This window comes from Polypterus senegalus, chromosome 3, assembly GCF_016835505.1.
Source record: "Polypterus senegalus isolate Bchr_013 chromosome 3, ASM1683550v1, whole genome shotgun sequence".
NCBI classification, from domain to species: Eukaryota; Metazoa; Chordata; class Cladistia; order Polypteriformes; family Polypteridae; genus Polypterus; species Polypterus senegalus.
Genome location: NC_053156.1, coordinates 72,380,792 through 72,401,427, shown reverse-complemented (window position 1 = coordinate 72,401,427; position 20,636 = coordinate 72,380,792). Strand labels below are relative to the sequence as shown.

General features: G+C 36.5%; 1 protein-coding gene across 2 annotated transcripts in view; it reads right to left on the bottom strand.

Annotated features, from left to right (window-relative positions):
• The window catches only part of themis (thymocyte selection associated), a 137,108-nt gene that overhangs the window by 8,119 nt on the left and 108,353 nt on the right, over positions 1–20,636 (bottom strand). Inside the window, exon 5 of one of the 2 annotated variants that reach the window (XM_039747492.1) lies at positions 19,086–19,212. The exons of the other annotated variant lie outside the window; for it this stretch is intronic. Within the exon in view, the coding sequence (XP_039603426.1) occupies positions 19,086–19,212 (127 nt within the window). The remainder of the gene's footprint in view (positions 1–19,085; positions 19,213–20,636) is intronic. 2 annotated transcript variants of the gene reach the window in all.

Here is a 20,636-nt window from a genome sequence, read left to right as displayed (position 1 = left end):
TTTATCAACATTTCAAAATAGCTCTTTGTAAACAAGTCATATGTAAGACCCTTTTCCCTTTAATGTTTGCCACAATTGTGCCCCTGTCCACTAAGATTTTGTGTAACCATCCACGGTATTCTTTGCTGACCTGTAAATGACTAAGGATTGTGGAGTTTAGAAAACATTTCAAATAGAGTAATTGTAGGGAAAAAATGGAATAATCTGCTTACATTTAGAGAAACATTGTTAGTAAGAGCCCTGTTATACTAAACAATTAACTGGTTCTTTTAAAATGAATACTGTGAGGACTTTCAGAATTTTTAAAGTGCTAAATTGACATTAATTAGTTGCTGTGTTTTTGTAGGTACGTACAAGGAGTTTTACGTGTTTTCTCCACTTTATTAATTAATCAAAATATAAATTAAATTTCTAAAAGCTCTGATAGTCAATACTCCCAATAATTAAAGGAACCTCAAATTATAAGACTGCTGATAACTGCTACCTTTAATAGGTGTATGCTGTGGAGAAGTTGATTAAAATTGGGACATAAGACATTTGCTTTATTCATACAACTTCTTTACTCACTCTTTCACCTGGTTTTCATCTGCCATCAGGATATATTTCTTATCTCTTGTTCAATCATCCAGATCCGTGCTGAGCTCTGCTCCTCAGTAACCCTAGTCTCTGGTTTCTCTGTATGACCCTTGACAAAGTTTTACCTCTGCTTCAGCTTGTTGATTGACTCTTCCTCTTCTTTTAAAACAGAATAAATATATCTAATGTTTTTCAGTTCTTGATCCCATGGTGCAGAAAGAGCTTCCTATGATTACCTTAACTTCATCCAGTCCATCCAGCACTTCACTATGGCTTTTGAAAATCTTTTCTATTCTGGATATCTTTAGCCTTTTATGGCTTTATCGCTGTAAGCAACAGTTCTTTTATCATTTTGCTAGTTTATGATCTAGTTCTAGGACCAACTGCAGTACTAAGCTTCCAGAAGTCAGCTTTCATTATTTGTAGCATGTTAACTTTATGCATACTTGCTAACTACTCACACATACTGTATATGCTGTTGCTGTATGCCATGCTTCTCAGTTAGGCAATAGCTAGGAGCATGAGGAAATAGTAAAGAAAGAAATGAGGTCATTTAGATGTCTCAAATGGTTTCCATTTTCAGGAGCATACTAGAAACACCTACGTACTTCAAAAACAAACTGGAACTGGAATTCCCACTAGACTGGGAGATAATCCAACCTGGTTAGGTCACTTCCAAAGAGTGGTTCAGTGCTTCAGGTCATATTAACCAAGGTTGCTACAGTGCAGTGAAATAGTTCACGCTTACTTCTTAATTGTGACTATTATAGCAAGCATTTGACACAAATGCTTATCAGTACTCAACCACAATGTAATAAAGAGCACCTGAGTGACCTTTTTTTTTTTTTTTACTTTTAAGCACTGTATGAAAAACTGATTGCAGTTGCATTAGGAAGCATTGAGTTTAACTGAATGGGAAATAGTGTTTTTGTTGAAGAGTGAGTCAGTATGTCAAATTGTATTATACTGTATATATAGATTCATATTTATCAATTTGTATAGTCTTGATCCAGTAAAAAAAATTATATACACATATTTAAAGTTTTTAACAAGCTGAAAGGTGCAATAAAGTGATACATGATCCAAGTTTTTTTACTATTAGGAAAACAATTATAAACATTGGTTATAATATGACTTTATCTTTATCATACTTTAAGTTTTGAAAAGAAAAAAACTATCTAGGTGCACTCAGTAATAAAGAAATAATAAGCAAAAGTGAACTTTTAAAAACCCAGCAAAGAGCTGAAGTTTCATATTTTAGGTTCAAATTTACAAATTTGGAAAAGATGCATTATGAAAACCAAGGACTGGCAGACACTTGTGGTAGAAAGCTATTTTCCACATCTTATGTGGGCAGATGATTAATTTCGCGTGGTCAACATGCATCTCCCTCATACGAAAATCAGACCTGCTCTAAATAGAAAATGAAAGATGACAGAAGTGTAATTGGTGTGAAAGAAGTCCGAGGAGGCATGACAAAGACAACCGGCTGATTAATTCCACCACTTACTTTTATGAATGAATACATTGTGCTCTAATCATTTGATTCTACACACTTTAAATAAATTAACCAATATTTTAAACTTGTTACTTTATGGAGAAAAGGAAAAGACATTTTCTTTTAGTGGCCATGTAATTCAGTTGTTTTGACATTGAAATTGTGGCGTTCAAAACACTTGAGATTATGATTAGGTTCTTGTTTTTTTACAGATTATTAATGCTTCAAGATTGAGTGTAACAAGATGACAGAAGCTATAAAAAAGTTGCCCCTTTTCTGAGCTGCATTTGTATAAAAACTTATTGATCTAACACACAATTCCTTCCATCTATTATCCAACCCGCTATATCCTAATTACAGGGTCACGGGGGTCTGCTGGAGTCAATCCCAGCCAACACAGGGCGCAAGGCCGGAGACAAACCCGGTGCAGGGTGCCAGCCCACCACATAACACACAATTCTCATTCATTTTTTCCAGCTTCCGTTTCTATCAGTGCTGTCAGTGTTGTTAGATTAACTAAGAGTAGCATAGCAGTTGTTCCTACTGCTCCTTGGGTTCACAATCCTAAGTCCTATCAACTGTCCAAGTTGAATTTTTAAGTGTCATCATTAATTTGGAATGTATAATAAAATCAGTTAAAATCAGTTAGCATTTTTTACTACAAATCATGATACAATGAATTTCTTTCAGCACAACGTGCTTTGAAGCAATCCACAATATTAGATGAAATCTAGCAATAATTGTAATGGATTTTCAAATGGTTTAAATGTGTGCTCTTTTAAATAATGATTGCAGTGCAATTCATAATCTTTGCAAGGCTTTTTTGAAAAATTACCATTGAAGTGGATTGTGAATTATGATGAAACACAAGCAATTTGATTTATCATTATTAAGAACTGTTTATAATGCACATTACAAATCAACTATTTACTTCATTTCAAAATGGAAGTGTTACTGTGCCCTGTTTTTAAAACTTCTGAAGTTCACAAGTAAGAAGAGTAGAAGGTAATTAAATACGTGTGTGTGTTTTTTTATATACTGTATAATAGTCTACAAAAGACAAAAAGAAATGATTGTTTCCTGGTACTAATTAATACAAATTAGACATTTGTGGTGTAATATAATATGTAAATAATTTGATGTTTCCCCTTAAAATTCTGGGTAGCTCACTCCCAGATAATCAATCAAGGCAGGAGCTGGGAGAACTTCTTGCCCATTCTGAGGCGGTGGGAGGAATGGTATAGCAGGCTGCTTGGGCTTATCAACACATTTAGAAGACAAAAGACACTGACAGTGAGGTGCGAAGGGACTTAAGGTGGGCCAGATTTACGAGTTTTTTCGTTGGCTCCGGTAATTCTAGTGTACTCCTATTATGCAGACCGTGAGACCCCCAGTTTCAAAACTCCACACTTTCTTGTTAAAAGTGGCTTCCTTTATCGGGTAATTTCCGATCGGGTTGAGGGTGATTTAATTGAACAGCTGATTGTCCTGGCTGAATGTAGGGAAATAGTTGTGTCGATGGCTGATGTGCATGTCTTGGGCAGTCATCTGGGTGCTGAAAAGACTAGGGAGCGCATCTCAAAGTGGTTCCATTGGCTGAATATGGGCAGGGATGTCGAACAGTTGTGTACGTTTTGCCCTGACTGACAGGTGGTGTCTGCTCACAGACCCGCTAAGGCCTCTCTTCCCTTCTTCTCACTCCTAAGGTTTCCAAATTTGATGCTTATCCTACGCCCCGTGTTGATGAGTTATTGAAGAATTGGGACAGGCATCATATATCAATAAACTCAATCTTACAAAAGGGGATTGGCAGGTGCCTCTTAAAGCTTCCAGTTGTGAAAAAAACAGCTTTTGCCACCCCCGGCAGGTTATATGAGTTTACTAGGCTCCTGTTTGGTCTGCATGGTGTCCCTCTTACTTTCGAGCATATGATGGATCAGATTTTGCGTCCCCATTCGGAATATTCCAGGGCATATCTCGATAATGTTGTCATTTTTAGTAATGATTGGCACTCACATTTGGAGCAGCTTTAGGCTGTTCTGGAAGCTTGAGACAGGCTGGGTTGACAGCTAACCCTAAGAAATGTCAGTTGAATATGTCTGAAATGCACTATTTAGGTTATTCTATGGACAGGAGTTTAGTTAGGCCTCAGTTTAAGAAGGTGGATGAGGTGCTCGCTTACCGGTGTCCAGAAAACGCAGAGACAGGTTTGTGCCTTGCTTGGTTTTACTGGTTATTATAGGAGGAGGTGAGGAGCAGTAAAAGTGACTTTGTTTCCCATTGAAAAGCTGTTTAAGAGGGTGTTTCTGAAGAGCTGCCGTGTCCCCCTGCAGCAGCATTCACAAGATGAACAACAAGTAGATAATTTATACGGTCAGCTAGCCTGGTAGAATACAGGTGGCTGAGAGGAAAGACAAGTGATTAAATTGGGGGCCAAGTCATGCCCAAGCCAGACCAGAATTAACCACTATGACATCCCATTGGTCCAGGAGGTACCAGAATTAAGTCGGACTAGCATAAATTGAAGGCTTACACAGGCTCAATGTCTCTGCTGCTCCATTCATACAGATTGCCATGTTGATTCCTCTGCTACTACAGCCATAGATGGATCACATTGCACAAGTGACAATCAACATACTAAAACACAGAACTACCTGGTAGCCTAAGCAAGATAAATTGGTTATTATCCAGGTTGTGTTGGTATTATTGGCACACTCATTTTGCTCTGCTTAAAATATGGGTATAAGTGAAAACATTATGTTATTCTATGAATAAAAAGTGTTACTTTCACCCCTGTTTGTTCAGGTATTATGTCTAATTGCTTGGGGTTATAGATATAAAAGAATTTAACTACAATAGCAGTCAACCCTGACAGTGATTGGCCTTGTAAGAGTAATCATACAAGGATTCTAAATGGAATCTGGGGCATTCTGTTAAGGTCTATGTGGTAAAGAGTCTGAAAGGGAAAATAAGATTACTGAAAGATCCTACTGCTGCAAAACAGGAGAACATGTAAACTACTTACACACAGTTCCTGAGTCGAGATCGAAGAGTGTGAAGCATTAGCACTAAACACCATGTCACTGTAATAATAACATGAGCGACTGATAAAGGCTCTGCACATGTGCCTTGTTCACACAATAAGAACAGCAATAAGCATCTGATGATCAGAGAGAATATTCTGATTCTGATTATTCTGATGATTTTCAACATAGCAATGTCTCAGATTGACTGGTGAGTTAGAAGGACATAATTCAGAAGACATTGATATAGTTAATAGTTTTGATGTCACTACACTGGTTGCCTGTGTCATTCAGGATTGACTTTAAAATACTGCTTATGGTTTATAAAGCCTTAAATAATCTCGCTCCATCTTATATATCGGAATGCCTGACACGTTATATTCCAAATCGTAACCTCAGATCCTCAAATGAGTGTCTCCTTAGAATTCCAAGAACAAAACTTAAAAGAAGTGGTGAGGCGGCCTTCTGCTGTTATGCACCTAAAATCTGGAATAGCCTGCCAATAGGAATTCGCCAGGCAAATACAGTAGAGCACTTTAAAAAACTGCTGAAAACACATTACTTTAACATGGCCTTTTTATAACTTCACTTTAACTTAATACTGATACTCTGTATGTTCAATTCATCATAATAACTATTCATAGTGGCTCCAAAATCCGTACTGACCCCTACTCTCTCTTCTGTTTCTTTTTCCGGTTTCTTTGTGGTGGTGGCCTGCGCCACCACCACCTACTCAAAGCATCATGATGCTCCAACATTGATGGACTGAAAGCCAGAAGTCTACGTGACCATCATCATCAGGTCCTTCGATGAAAACGCTAAATACAAAGAGGACTGTTTGATTTATGTTAGGTAGATTGCCCAGAGGGACTGGGCGGTCTCTTGGTCTGGAACCCCTACAGATTTTATTTTTTCTCCAGCCTCTGGAGTTTTTTTTTTGTTTTTTCTGTCCACCCTGGCCATCGGACCTTACTTATTCTATGGTAATTAATGTTGACTTATGTTTATTTTTTATTGTGTCTTCTATTTTTCTATTTTTCTTTTTGTAAAGCACTTTGAGCTACATTTTTTTGTATGAAAATGTGCTATATAAATAAATGTTGTTGTTTTTAATACAAAAAATACATATATAACATCAATAAAGAGCAACTGCTTGTACTGGAAATGGACTCATCAATAACATTTTACTGTACAGAAATATATATTCTGCAAATATTTTGTTTGAAGAAAAAAAAAAAGTTATAGAACAACGACATTTTATCTTACAAATAAACATGGTTCTAACCAAAGTGGCTAGCTTAACCTATCAATAACTACATCTGCAAATAAATATCTTGCTATGTAGCTAGAGTTTGATTGGCTTATCCTTTATCTTGATATGCAGTTTAAAACAACACTCAAGATGAAATCATCCATCAGCTACATGACATGATTTGCTTGGTTAACCAAGGTGAAAACAACATATTAAATGTGTGTCTTAATTTAAATTGATTTTTCTTTTTCTTTTTTTGAGAAAAAGTCAATTCTAAAGGTTGTTATTTTATTATAATACATAAAAAGCGGGTTTGCTGTTGCTCTTTGACAGTATTTCCCCAGTTAAAATTTTTCTTAAAATTTAGAACTCATTTGCACCCACAGAGTGATGCTTATAAAATAAAATCAATTTAACACTGCCCTATTTTTTATCATCTCTTCAGGAGTATTTTAAAATGTGTCCTCAGATCCAAAAGCATTGAAGGCCATCACTAGTAGTAATTTTATAAGATGAAATGACTGAAAACTCCATAGTGGCAGCAGTTACAGTCAATTCTATGATTTTTCGGGGCATACTTTAACTAACAGTCCTCTATTTTTTACTCTGTCCTACAATTATCTAACTGTAACTTCAAGTGGCCAAAAACATATAATAATCTTTACCTTGTTACTAGTTATTCAGCAAAAAATAAGGCAGCAAGAAAAAGTAAGTATCACCTTCATTTTTTTCTTACTTAACTACCTTTGTCACTTGAGTTCATCAATTTCTGTATTTGGGTTTATCTGTCTAATGTGGCCAATTGGAAGAACATTACCTCATTCCCTGCTTAAAACTTCTTCATTGAATTGACATTTCAGGCATTTCATATAGGCAGATTAAAAACATTTTGAATGGACTGAGATCTGGATTGTTCTACCAATGCTACCAAGGATATTGAACAGGAGATGACAAACACTGGAAAAAGAAGCACAAGCCAAAATCAAAACCAAAAAGCCAAAATACTGTTTACCCAAAACCCATTATGCCATCCAAACTTGAAGTCAAAAGCATATAGAAATTCCTGGTCCCCTGTAAGGATGTCTATACTTGCTACCACAGGACAAACCAATACGGTATTATAGAATTTCTAGGAATATGTCTGACTTTTTTGTGATTTTGTTCTTTATAACTGATAGTGAACCCCACAGAGGTTTATTTTTTCCAGGAATGCTTCTAGATGGAGTTTTTATTTTCCTGTCATCCAATTGTCAACTGAGCTGCCAAAGTTTCTGCTTTTTATGTATATATGTATATATTGTGCCTTGGACGAAGCGGCTTGTCACACCTACTCCCAGTTACAGGGGATAGTTTAAAAGGAGTCAGTGCTGAAGGAAGAGGAAGAAAATAGACTGGCCAAAGAGAGAAAAGAGAAAGATGTAGAACAGAAGGAGATAAGGAGGTTAAAAAGTAAGAAGAAAGAAAAAAGATAGAGAGACAGAGAGAGAGAGAGAGAGAGCACATCCATGCTGAATGGGATAAGAGACAGGTGGTTGGGTGTGAGCCTCGGGGCAGATAGGTGTGTTGTTGGGGCTGTTTTTAACCTTCAGTGTTTTTATGGATTATTTATTGAATATTTGAAGGATTGCATTTCATCATTTGAATACTTTCTTTTTAATGATTTTAATTAAAACAACTAATTCACTTTTTTTTTTCCTACCCCTTGCTTCAAGTGTGTGTTCTCATTTGCTTGTCTCATCCCGGTTATGATTATCAATGGTGGTGGGTTCAAGAAGCTCCCAATTGGAAGCTGGAGCATGGAGTTAACCTACACCATTACAGGTTATCTTACTATTTTTATAATTGTTACAGTGATTACCTGTGTCCTTGAGATTTAATTTTAAAAAACAGAATGGCATATAAAGTTTTAAATAATCTTACTCCTTTCTATATTTTGAAGTATTATTTCACCTACATTTCTTGTCACAAACTGAGCTCTTGTAATAGGAGTCGGCTTGTTATTCCAAGAGCTAAGCATAAAAAAAGCGATGAGGAGGCCTTTTGCTGTTTTGCACCAAAAATCTGGAATACTTTACCAATAGAGATATGCCAGGCTAACAACGAAGAATTATTTTAAAAGACTTACTTTTTAAAACACATGGCTTTTTCATAGCTACATTTTGCTTCTACTCCTAATAAAACGGACATTGATAGAATTATTATACTCTTCAAGAAATGCGCCCTCATTATTAATCTCTACTTTTCTCTGCATTCTTCTCTGTGTTTTTCTGGGGTTTTATTCTGTGCCGCCACCACCACCAGATGAAAGCGCTGTGCAGCCACCTGTGATGTCTGAGTAAAAGCAAATCCCCCGGCTCTCCACGAGACCCACTACGTTGATGCCTGTAACACAAAGCCTAAAAAGAACAGTAGGGAACTTCGTAAAAACATTTAAATTAGGTAGAATGCTCAGTGGGATCTGGATGTGGGTGGTCTTTTGGCGATGAAACCCCCGGAGATTCTGTTTTTTTCTTATCAAAATGTATTTTTTTATTTATTTCTGTCCACCCCAGCCATTTGACCTTATCCTTAGAAACTTAAAAACTGATTCGATATATAAGAATTCTACTTTTCTATTAATTATATTTATATTATGTATGTATTATTTTTGTATTATTATTTTTATAGAATTTTAATTTTCCTTTGCTTGTAGCTATTTCAATGACACCTTGTAAAACCCATCTAGCTACATTCTTTGTATGGAAATGTGCTAAAGTTGTAGAGTTGTAGTAATACAGTGATATGCCCACAAAAGATAAAGTGAGACTCTTTTTTTGCTTCAGCTATTTATACTGTTATCTTCGAAGCATTTTACACTAGTGTTATAATAATGTTTATTTATTTAAGGAGCAGGCTGCTTATTTTGAAACTTTGGATCAAATACTTCAAAATATCTTATGAAGGCAAGTAACTCACACAACCAGCTAGACATTTCTGATGTAACAAATAGCTGCATTCGTGCGCTCTTTTTGTGTTTGAGCAACTGAGGTGAACAAACGGCGTCCTGCAGACGTAAAGTAAACGTTGGTTGACCAATGTAGCCTGTTCCTTACTTTCTTTCTGCTTTTTTGAGCATGGCAGACACTTTACAATCATCATTGAGAAACAGCAGTATATTTTCAAAGTGTTGGGTTTTCCCCCTTAACTGAGCTCTACAAATCTGGCTGTCAGCACTGAATATGGACCTGCTCTTGTTGCTGTCTGTGTTCGTTTCTACCAATTCTTTGCTGTGTGTCCATGTCCAAAAAAAGGTATTTCTAACTAACTGAGCCTTTATTGTCATTAGGCTACATAGCCATATAGTGCACAGCCAGTTAGTGGAAAAGGAGGGACAGTCAACAGTGGCAATGCTCCCTTTAAGGACTGGGTAGGTGTGAGCAAAAATGATTTCGTTGTGAGCAAAAATTCTCAGTTACATCAGTTATTTCTGAGCACTACTAGTGTTATGCAATGCAATTATCTATTCATATAAAATAACCTAAAATGTACATTGCCATTTTAATAGTGTGCTACATATTGTGTATCTAGTTTAATAAAAATAATTTAATGTTGATTTAAAATCACCTCAAATTACAACTTTGTGTTGTTGTCAGCCTCAAAGCATTATGGACTTGCAAAAATGATCACTGACCAGAAATATTTTACTTTTTTTAACAAATAATGTTTTCTGTCTGTCCATTCATGGTTATATTCTTTTAATCTACTAGAACTGAAACCAACAGCATCAGACACAAGGCAGAAGGCAGACCAAAAAGAAAGACAAAGTTAATACAAGAAAATGGGCATAAGGAAAAACTGCACTACCAGTAAAAAGCACTTAACCACTTTCAAAAAAAGATTTTGTCTTATCACTGCCATACCAGTGATAGGCAGTGGTAACTGATGTTCCCTCCAAAGGACTACACAGTGTCAACTAGAATCTCTCACTGATATTGCAGCCTACAATAAGGAACACCAGCTCCATGTGAACCTGGTAAAGAAGGACATTTGTCTTATTCCAGCTCATCTGTCTGTTCACATTGGCTAACACCCTCCTAATGTTACTTGGTTGCTATGGTCTCTTGGGCTTGCAGATTCACAATATACAATATCTATACGATTAGACCATATCTGACAGCATATGCAGCACAACTCATGGTCCAGGCTTTGGTCTTGTCACATCTGGACGACTGCAAATCTGTGATGGCAGGAATAACAGCCTGTGTCACCAAGAACACTACAGTTGATTCAAAATGCAGCATCATTTCTGGTGTTCAAACAACTGAGGCAAGCAAATATCACTTCTCTTTTCAGATCACTACATTGATACATTCTGTAGTGGCAATGTTTTAAGTTCAAATTCTTGATACTTGTCTACAGAGTAGTCAGGGGGTCAGCACCTATACTGTACTGTATACAGTATATGGAAACACTTGTGAGGTCCTATTGTGCTTCTTGACCACCCAGGTATACTGATAAATTGCGTCTGGTGACTCAAACTCTGCATGGCCTCAAATCTCAGTCAAGACTCTTTTCATGTGTACCTCCTAGCTAGTGGAATGAGCTGCCCACCTCCATTTGAAATTTTAATCCCTCAATGTGTTTAAGAAGTGTGTGAAGATTCTTTTGTTTAGTGAATTTTTGTCTAACTGATAGAGGTTTTAATGGCAATATTTCTGGCTTGTAACTGATAGTAGTTATTAGACATTGAATGAGTTGATTTTAAATTAACCAATAATCTGCACACAATGCAGAACAACACTGTCTTTCAAATGGGCTGCAACCCATGTTCCTGCTTTGATATTATTTTTCCTCTAAACTGCAGAGAAAAGTGGAAAACTGTAATCAAAGTTTATTGTAATCAGTTAGGCTAAATCCGTCTTTTATATAAACTAAATGCAAAAGCCACTTTGTCTTAAATTTAAGACAATTTCCATTTTGAATGTTGGCTGTATCTAAATGATAGCGACATGGGGCATCTTTTATATGGGGCAGTAGATATCATTAAGTGTTGTTTGCAAAGCATTCCACTATTTTTCCTTACATTGCTTAGATTTGCTGTTATTACGACTTTTTCAGAAATTAATTGACAAAGTATTTTCTCGTAAAAGAGAAAAAACCTTGAAAGCAAATTAAGTTCTATAATATAGCCAATCTAACAGTTGCTATAAATAAACACTTTTACCACTGAACTGCCATTATTAAAATAAACATAAAAGATGTGCGCGAGGTCTCAAGGGCAGCATTATTTAGGTCTGTAACTTGTGTCGTGAATTTCTAATATATATATATATAAAATAGCAAATTATGTTCATATGTCAAAAGCTACTTTGTATGAACAAGTTCTGGTGTGGCTGGAAGCATCCCCCTCTTTTTTATTTTATTAATTTTAATTAAAAACAAATAACAGAGAGGTGAGCAAGCTAACATAACAAATCTTTGAAGCAGCATGGAACAGAGGGTATCCTTTTCCCCGACATAGAAGCTTATTCTAAAATGTTATTGATAAGACCCTGCCATATTTTTAAAAAAGTGGGAATGTGATTTTTTCCAAATAGTTTAGGACATCAGTTACCCACTGACTTAAAAGTGGTGGGTTGTGATTCTTCCAGTTCAGTAGGATAAGTCTACATGCTAGTTGTGAGGTAAAGATGATTATGATTTGTTTGTCCTTCTCCACTTTAAGCCCAGTTGGAAGTACACCGAACACAGCTGTCAATGGTTTAGGAGTAATTGTGACACCAGTCCTGTCTGATATGCATTCAAAAGTGTTAATTTGGTGCGCTCCCAAAACATGTGGCCCAGTGAGGCTGGAGTTAGATTGCAACATTCACAGGTTGAATCTTGCCCTGAAAACATTTTGGATAGTTTTAATCAAGATAAATGCGCTCGATAGAAGATAAGGAGCTACGAGCTTCTTGGCATAGGTCAGGAAAATTTAAGAGATCGGGGATGATGAAAAAACTTGTAAGCTTCAGGGATTCTAGTGTTAATGTCATTATTGAGGAGTGAGATCAGTCTGTATCATGCACATTGTAGTAACTCCTTATTTTTCTAGGAAAAATGAAAATGAATGCTTGGCAAATTTTGTTGTCTTTAGCTTCTATAAATATTGCTACTAATAGTGGGGCTAATTTTTTTGAATTTTTTTTTATACAATTCCTCCGTGTAGCCATCTGGGCCATCTGCTTTCCCTTGCTTTTTACAATGTCTAGTAATTCTGAGTGTGTCAGAGGTTTATCCATTTTCATAGCACTAAGAGTATCTAGTTGTGGTATCTGTAATGAGTCAAATAACTCATTAGATTATGTCTTATCTTCTGTAGACTGAGTAGAATATCAGGACATACAGTACTCTCTAAATGTGTGGGTTATATTTTTATGGTCTATGATTTTAACTCCATCTGTGTTGGCAATTGCTATTATTGCACAACAGACTTCCTGCTTGTGGATTTGCTGAGCTAAAATTTTATTGGCCTTCTCTTTGTGTACATAATAATGATTTTGCGATTTAAAGATGAGCTGTTCCGTTTCATTAGTAGTCAAGAGGTTACATTCTGATTTCAAAACCTGTCTTTTCCTATAAAGTACCTCATTTTGAGATCGGGGCCTCATGCATAATGCCGTGCGTAGAATTCACACTATAACATGGTGTAAGCACAAAAGCGGAAATGTGCTTACGCACAAAAAAATCCAGGTGCATAAATCTGTGCGTTCGCCCACTTCCACGTTCTTCCGCTAAATAAATCCCGATTAACGTGAAAAGTAACACACATACACGCACCTGCTGTCCTGCCTCAACTCCTCACAGAATTACACCTCTTTGAATATGTAAATCAATATTAATAGCCCTTACACTCAGCGTTCTGTGAAAAGACAATGGCAAAATCACAGGGGGAAATAGAAGAAGTTCAGCACATACCAAGTGGAGGCAAGGAAAAACTTACTATTTGTTGGTTTAAATAGTGGCATAAACAACAAAAGGAAGTTGATCGAGTCACATAGAGTTTCAAGGAAACTCGAAAGCTCAAATTCACAAAGTCGCACAGCACCCGAAATAAAAAAGAAGTTCTCAGATATCAAAGTCGCCATGAAAAGGTGAGTCGCAGCCCACCGTCAGAGTGTCATATGAAAGCTTATTAGGGTACAGAGAAAAAATGTGGGAAAAAAGCACGAAATGTCAACTTCAATCTCAAAATTTCTACTTTAATCACGTAGTTTATTTTGTCAATAAAGTAGAACACCATAAACTTCATTTTAAAATCGTTTAATTTACTTGTTTCTCATCTCCCATTGTAACTAAAGTAGCATGTTACATGCTTTGTTTTGTATTTGATCTACTATGTGCTTTATGTGTGTGAATCACTACGTGCTTCCGGGCTTTGTCTTCTTCTGATAGGACACAGAATCCATTACATTCATAATATTACAGCTCTCTGAATAACTAAAACACTGAGATTTATACATAATATCATTTTCATGATGATAGGAGTTAAAGCATGTTATTAAACATGGGAGCACGGTGGCGCAGTGATTGTGTGCAACCTTCGATAAAATAGGGCGGAGTGGTGGCTCTGAGACTAGGGATCTGCACTGGCAATTGGAAGGTTGCTGGTTTGAATCCTATAAATGCCAAAAGGGACTCTGCTCTGTTGGGCCCTTAAGCAAGGCCCTTAACCTGCAATTGCTGAGCGCTTTGAGTAGTGAGAAAAGCGCTATATAAATGCAAAGAATTACTATTATTAAATAATTTATTGCAGCAGTACTATTTCTTTCAAGTGTACTAACCTCCAATTCCTGTCCTTCCTTTTCTTTCTCCAAATACCCAATTGCCACACAATCAGCTCTGTAATAAACGTTAAACCATGTGTAAGCTTATAATGCCGATTCTTCAAAACTTTTAAGGAACACTGAAATATCTTCGTAGTACGTGTTTAATTATTCTATCCTTCATGCTAGTCCCAGTGAAGCATACAGTGCGAGGCAGGAACAATCCGTGAACGGAGCGCCAGATCCTTGCTAGCGTAGCGACACCGTGTGCTTTAATTATTAACAATATAGATTATTTAAATAAAGTTAAAGTTTTATCTGTATAATATAATAAACATATTTTGCTGCATTTCATCTTAAAAATGATATCCTCATCATATGTAAATACGCGCTTTATAAAGCGCCTCAGGTTGTGCAATATTATAACTGTATGACAAGTTTACAGTGAGGTGATTGTACTTATAAGTACAAATAGTTCTACAAGGAGCAGTTGATGGACTGATTGAGTGCGTTTGGAGCTCTTGGGATGAAACTGTTTCTGAACCGCAAGGTCTGTACAGTAAAGGTTTTGAAGCATTTGCTGTGTGAGAAGCAGTTCAAATAGGAAGCATGGCTGAGGCAGCGTGTGTTTGATGCTAGTGTATACCGATAATTCTCATTCCGATCAGCTGCTCCGAGTGGTGCTGTGAGAGTAATATGGAAAAAGATGATCTGCTGTGGCCACCCCTAATGGGAGCAGCTGAAAGAAGAAGAAGAAGGTGCAGTGAGAGTAACAACGCTAAAGCAGCTATGGTTTTTAGAATATTTTGACGGTTCTGTGGACCATTATATTGTTACAGGTTAATTACAATCAGATGCATTAAACTAATAAACACTATGCGGTTAATTTCAGTGTATTTATAAAGCCGCGTCAGGGATGTGGATCTGAGAAAGAAAGATAAACCACACAGGAACAGTAGCATTGCTTTGATGCTGGGTGCCACCAGTCTGCAAAACCGAGAGGAAAACTTGCGTATGACAGGGTATGAGGTACCGTGGAAATGTGCATGGCTTTACGCCAAGTTTAGGTTTTATGCATCGCAATGTGAACGTGGAAACGTTTGTACGCAACATTTCTGTGCATATGCACCATTTATACATGAGGCCCCTGGAGTTTTTTGTGCGTAAGCACATTTCCGATTTTGTGCTTATGCCATGTTATAGTGTGAATTCTACACACAGCGTTATGCATGAGGCCCCATTTATTTTAGAGAATATTTTGGCTGTGAATTTCACTGGGTTTGGACTTTCATGTCTTCATCTAAAACTTCAATTCTGATTTTGTCCTCTCTATATCTATCTTCCAGCGCAGCCAGTTTCTCAGCAGCACTTTGCATTCTGATTTTGCAGCTGTTGCCTTTTTGTCAGTGGCGGATATTGATTGTTCAATTATTTCATTGTGAGTCATAAACATTTGCATAACATCTTCAAGCGGAACAAGAACTCGAATTTTACTCTCTAACTTATTCATATTTTTCTGTACTTTTTCATAATTATTTACGAGCATTTCTGTAAAGGCTGTAGTAAGCTTAATACTCTAGGTCTTCTATATCTTAATGCTGTTTCTCATTCTTTTTGTTTAGAATCTCTATTTCTTTCTTCATATCCTTCTTTATATCACTCTTTATATCATTTATGTCCCCCTCCCAAGTGTGGCAATTATCTCCTTCAGCTCGGTTAGTGTATTTCATTTTTCTCTGCACTTCATAGGCGAAGTTGTGAGTCCAGTTGGGGTTGATGTGGCTGACTCTCAATGCTCAATTCCAATAATTCTACTAGAGTCAACAAATCCTCCTTGCCTGCCTCGATTGCAGTTTCTGTACCATTTTTGCTTTTGGCTGGAGTCAATGCTATAGTGTCAGGTCCTGTCAGATCTGTTCCTTCACCCATCTTTTCCAGGTCATTCTCTGGTAGACCATACTGTGAAAATGATACCGCTTTTGATTTGGATGAAAGTTTAGCTGATTTAACTTTATCCTTTTCCTTTTCTTTCTGAATCCTATATTTGCTGCTGATGCTTATTTATACTCTCGTATAATGTAAATATAGGATACCTCAGGATGACAGTAAAAAAAGAGTAACATAACATTGCTGCTAATGGAGTTCATTTCTACTCATCCATCTCATGCAAAGGACAAGTCCAAAGCATTTTACTCTTGCTTATTGCCCACTTATTGTATCTGACCACCATCATTCACCTTGCAGGTGGTGAGCCCACATGGTAGCTCCACCCAGATGTTTGGATTGGACTTAACCAGGCTTCATGGCTTACTTGGACACCAGTTGCTCATCAGTGATCAGTGGTTATTTCCATTTTTAAAATGGGGGACAGGAAGGTATTTTCCAGTTACCCAGGGGATCACACTGATCAGCTTTCTATATGTATTAAATTAAAGACTGTTTGTTAGATGAACCAGGAAGATCAATGTAGATGGCCCTGGAAAAGCAGACAAACACTTTGCATTTGCACAGATGTTCATGAAGTTATGGAAATTTGCTAATTCTATCAAAATTTGCTTTGTGGATTTGGGAAGAACATATAATGCATGGAAGGGGGAGGTGAGGAGTATTAGGAACAGTGAGCTAGAATATACAGATAGCAAAACAGAATATGCTTTGTACTAGCACTTTTTTGAAAGTTATACATGGAAAGTTGTCAAGAACCTCCTCAAAGTAAGTAGCACTACTGAGAAGGTGTACTTGGTGACTTGGAAATTGTAGAGGGAGAAGTACTACTTGGATTAAACAGGTTGAACTCTAACAGTTAACCAGGATCAGAAAACATTTATCCTTGAGTTGTTAAGGAAGTTAGCGAGTACATACACTAGCAGTCAAAAGACTCTGGACACATGCAGACATTTTTATTCTTGATAGAAATTGATACCTTTTTATGTAGATACTATTAATTTGTTTTAAAATATAACCACAGAATTGTTACTTTTGTTAATGGCTTTTACAGCTTGAAATGACTACGTTTTAATTTATTATCCTTATATAACTATAAAGCCCCATTTTCAGGAGCCATTGCTTTAGTTTACTAAGGCAGATACCCTTACTTATACTTAATTAGCCATTTTAAATACTGATTGTTTATTAGAGAAACCTTTGTAATTGCATTAGCACAGCTGAAATCATTTGTGAAACGAGGAACTGACATTCCTAAAATTCAGTTCAGGTTCAAAAATGCCCAAAATGATACAGCTTTCACAAGAAAACATGTCAGTCTATTGTGAAATGAAGGTTATTCCATGTGAGAGATTGCCAAGAAATTGAAGATATCATACACAGGTGTCTATTACTGTCCTGAGAGAAGAGGGCAAACTACATCTGAATGGAATACAGAAAGAAGAGGAAATCCCAGATTCACATCTGCATAAGAGGATAAGCACATTTGAGTCTGTAGTTTGAGAAACCAATGCCTCACTGGTCCTCAGTTCTTCCTTAAATACACAACTAATACCAGTGTCTTCTGTAACAGAGAAAAGCTGAGTCCAGGATGCTGACAAAAATACACTTTTCCATTCATCTTCCATCCAATGTTTATGTTCTTTTCTCCCTTTTCTTTTTATTTGCCAATCTCAGATACATTTTTTTTTCTTTGAAATTACCCCCTTATGCAGATGTGCATCTGGGCCTTCCCCTTCTTTTTTCTACCCTGGACGTGTACATAACCCACATTTGGCACATATTTTTCTAAAATCTCTGCACACTGGGGAAATTCCAAAAGATTGGAGGCTAGCAAATATTATCCCATTGCATAAAAAGAGTGACCAGTAACTACATGCAGAGGCCACTAAGCTTAACATGCATCACAGCTAAATTAATTATTAAGAAAAACATTGAGCAGCATAGGAAAAACACAGGACTCTTAGCAAATACTCAACATGGTTTCAGGCAAGGAAGGTCATGGTTCACTAATATACCTGTAGTATGCTGGATGAGGAAGCAACAAAAGCATCTGATAAAAGAGAAGCACATCATATTATTTGTCTTGATTTTCAGAAGGCTTTTCATAAGATACCACTTGAAGATTTATGATCAGACTAAAAGACATGGGTACAGAATTGGCTCAAACATGAAATCCAAAAAATAATGTTGATCTTTCTCAGTATTAGGTGATGTTAAAGAAGGTGTCCCTCAAGGGCAGAAGGGCATATTAGCTAAATTGTAGAATAACATATACAGTAATTGAAGAAATAACATGGAATTAGGTAAACCGATTCAGAGTCATTTGGATATCATACTGGCTTGGGCAAATTTATGACAGATGTAAAGTATTACATGTAGAAAGTAAAAATAGTAGATTTAAATACAGAATAAAAAGTCTGAAACTTGTACACCTTATAAGAAGGACCCAGGAGTCATAATGGACTCAACACTATCTACATCCATACAGTGTTATGATCAAGAAAGCCAGTAAATCACTTTCCTAATTGTTCAAAGATTAAGAGCTGTCATTTTGATTTTCCTGATATGAGTGTAGTACCTGGTGTGAATATCTTGCTACCTCTCAAATTTGTTTTCAAACTTTTCCAAACGTTGGCTACAGGATTGTGAGAAAATCGTCCTCTTTATTACATGGTGGCCAATGTAGTTTCTTGAAACTAAACATTTACTCTTTGTTATTATAGTTTAAAGTATGGTTTTCTTTTAACCATGACTGGCTGTGGATTCTTTTGGTCTGGGTCAGCTAGTTATTTTATACATATAAAGCACTGCTGGATTAATTTTGGAAAGTGATATTAATTACTCTGAAAAGTGTTTGGAAATAGTCTTCAGTAGTAAAGGTCTCACATTATACAAAACAAAGAACCACTGATTTAACTGAGAGTGAAAATATAAACATTTACAATAACCCAGTTCATAGACCCTTCCTTCATATTTAACTCAAAACTTGAAAAAAAACGAACCTTTTTCCACACTCTTTGCACTTTCAACCAGGAGATTCCTCTTGATTTCTTTTTCAGGCAAGAAATTTTTGAGATCTGGAGATGCAGACTGAGCATGCTTCATCTTAGGAACGTTTAACTGTGGACTCTGGAATAAAGTAATACAATTACGTTACATTTACAGTATGTGTATATATGTGTGTGTGTATAGAGTGGGCTTTAGGGGGCGTCATGCAGCTCAAACCATGGTCCAAAAGGAAATTAACTTGTACATTCAAAATGTTGCCCGTACACAAACTAGTGTTAAGTGTTAATCCTTCCAATGTCTTTTCAATTTAAGTAAATGAAAGGAAAGGAATCAGTATAGATGATCCCGGCTGCTACTTTAAAATAAATTCTTCAACAGGAACACAGAGACACAATAGGAAACCTGTTAAGAACAAACAAGTTTTTCTTCAGACAAATAGCCAAAAACACACAGAATAACTTATCAAGTAGTCTGCTGGAGGACAGGACTTTAGGGACCTCCGCAGCTTGACCTGAAGTTATTTTGGAGAAATTAGGTAACATAGATGGAGAAGCTCTTTGGGCTGAAAAGCCAATTCTCTCGTCAAACTTGTTCTAAATTTTTTATCAAGCCTTTTTATAGTAAGCCCCATTCTAAAAACCTTTGAGTACAGGTACTGTACACTGTACATTACATTAGGACCACAGGCTAGTTAAGTGACCTGCTTAAAGTCACATTGTGAGTCGGAAGTGGGGAAGAAATTGTCAGCCATATGCTTGAGAGTATAGCTCTACAGGAACTGTGCAGCGCTATGTGTCCAAATTGTCTTTAGGTCTACAGGAACTTTCTTTTCTGAACTCAGACTTTCTCTCATATCTGAAAGTCTTGCACATCAGTGGTTGAATACTCACATTGTTGATGGCCTTATCCCCAGTACTGCCAGTAAAGGGTCATCTTGCTCGCAAGTGACCAACAAAAAAAAATAGGTTCAGACAATGGACAGATGGATGGACATTTTGGTTCGTGTATAGAAGAAAAATTGAGAAAGTATTATAAAGTTGAAAAGGAGTTTGTTTTTCCCGTTTTTCTTCCATCATGAAGGTAGCCCACTGTTTAAAATTATATATAATACCAGAAATGTAGTATTTAATTAAAATGGGTGCAAGATAATTGGACTCTCTTACATTAACCTGAACATTGTGAGAAAAATATTATAAGAGCAGTGCCAGACATCATTAGTGACCACACTTTCCAGCACTCTTCACAAATATAACATGCCAGCTATTAAGCTGAAATGTGACAAGAAATAAAAGGGCATGAAAATGGTCCTAATTTACAGGCAGTGGAATATGTTAAACTGGAGTAGGTGTTGAAAAGGGAAAGGGGTTCTTTTTTCACAGGTCTGCAACTAACATTAAGAAACAGATACATATGTCTTTAAATTGGCCATATAGTGGCTAAATATTTCATCACCTAATGTTATTAGAGTAGGGAGGCTAATGGGGGGCTAACACTCTTAAAATAAATGGCTGTAAACAGCCAAATGAAGAACATATACTGTGAAA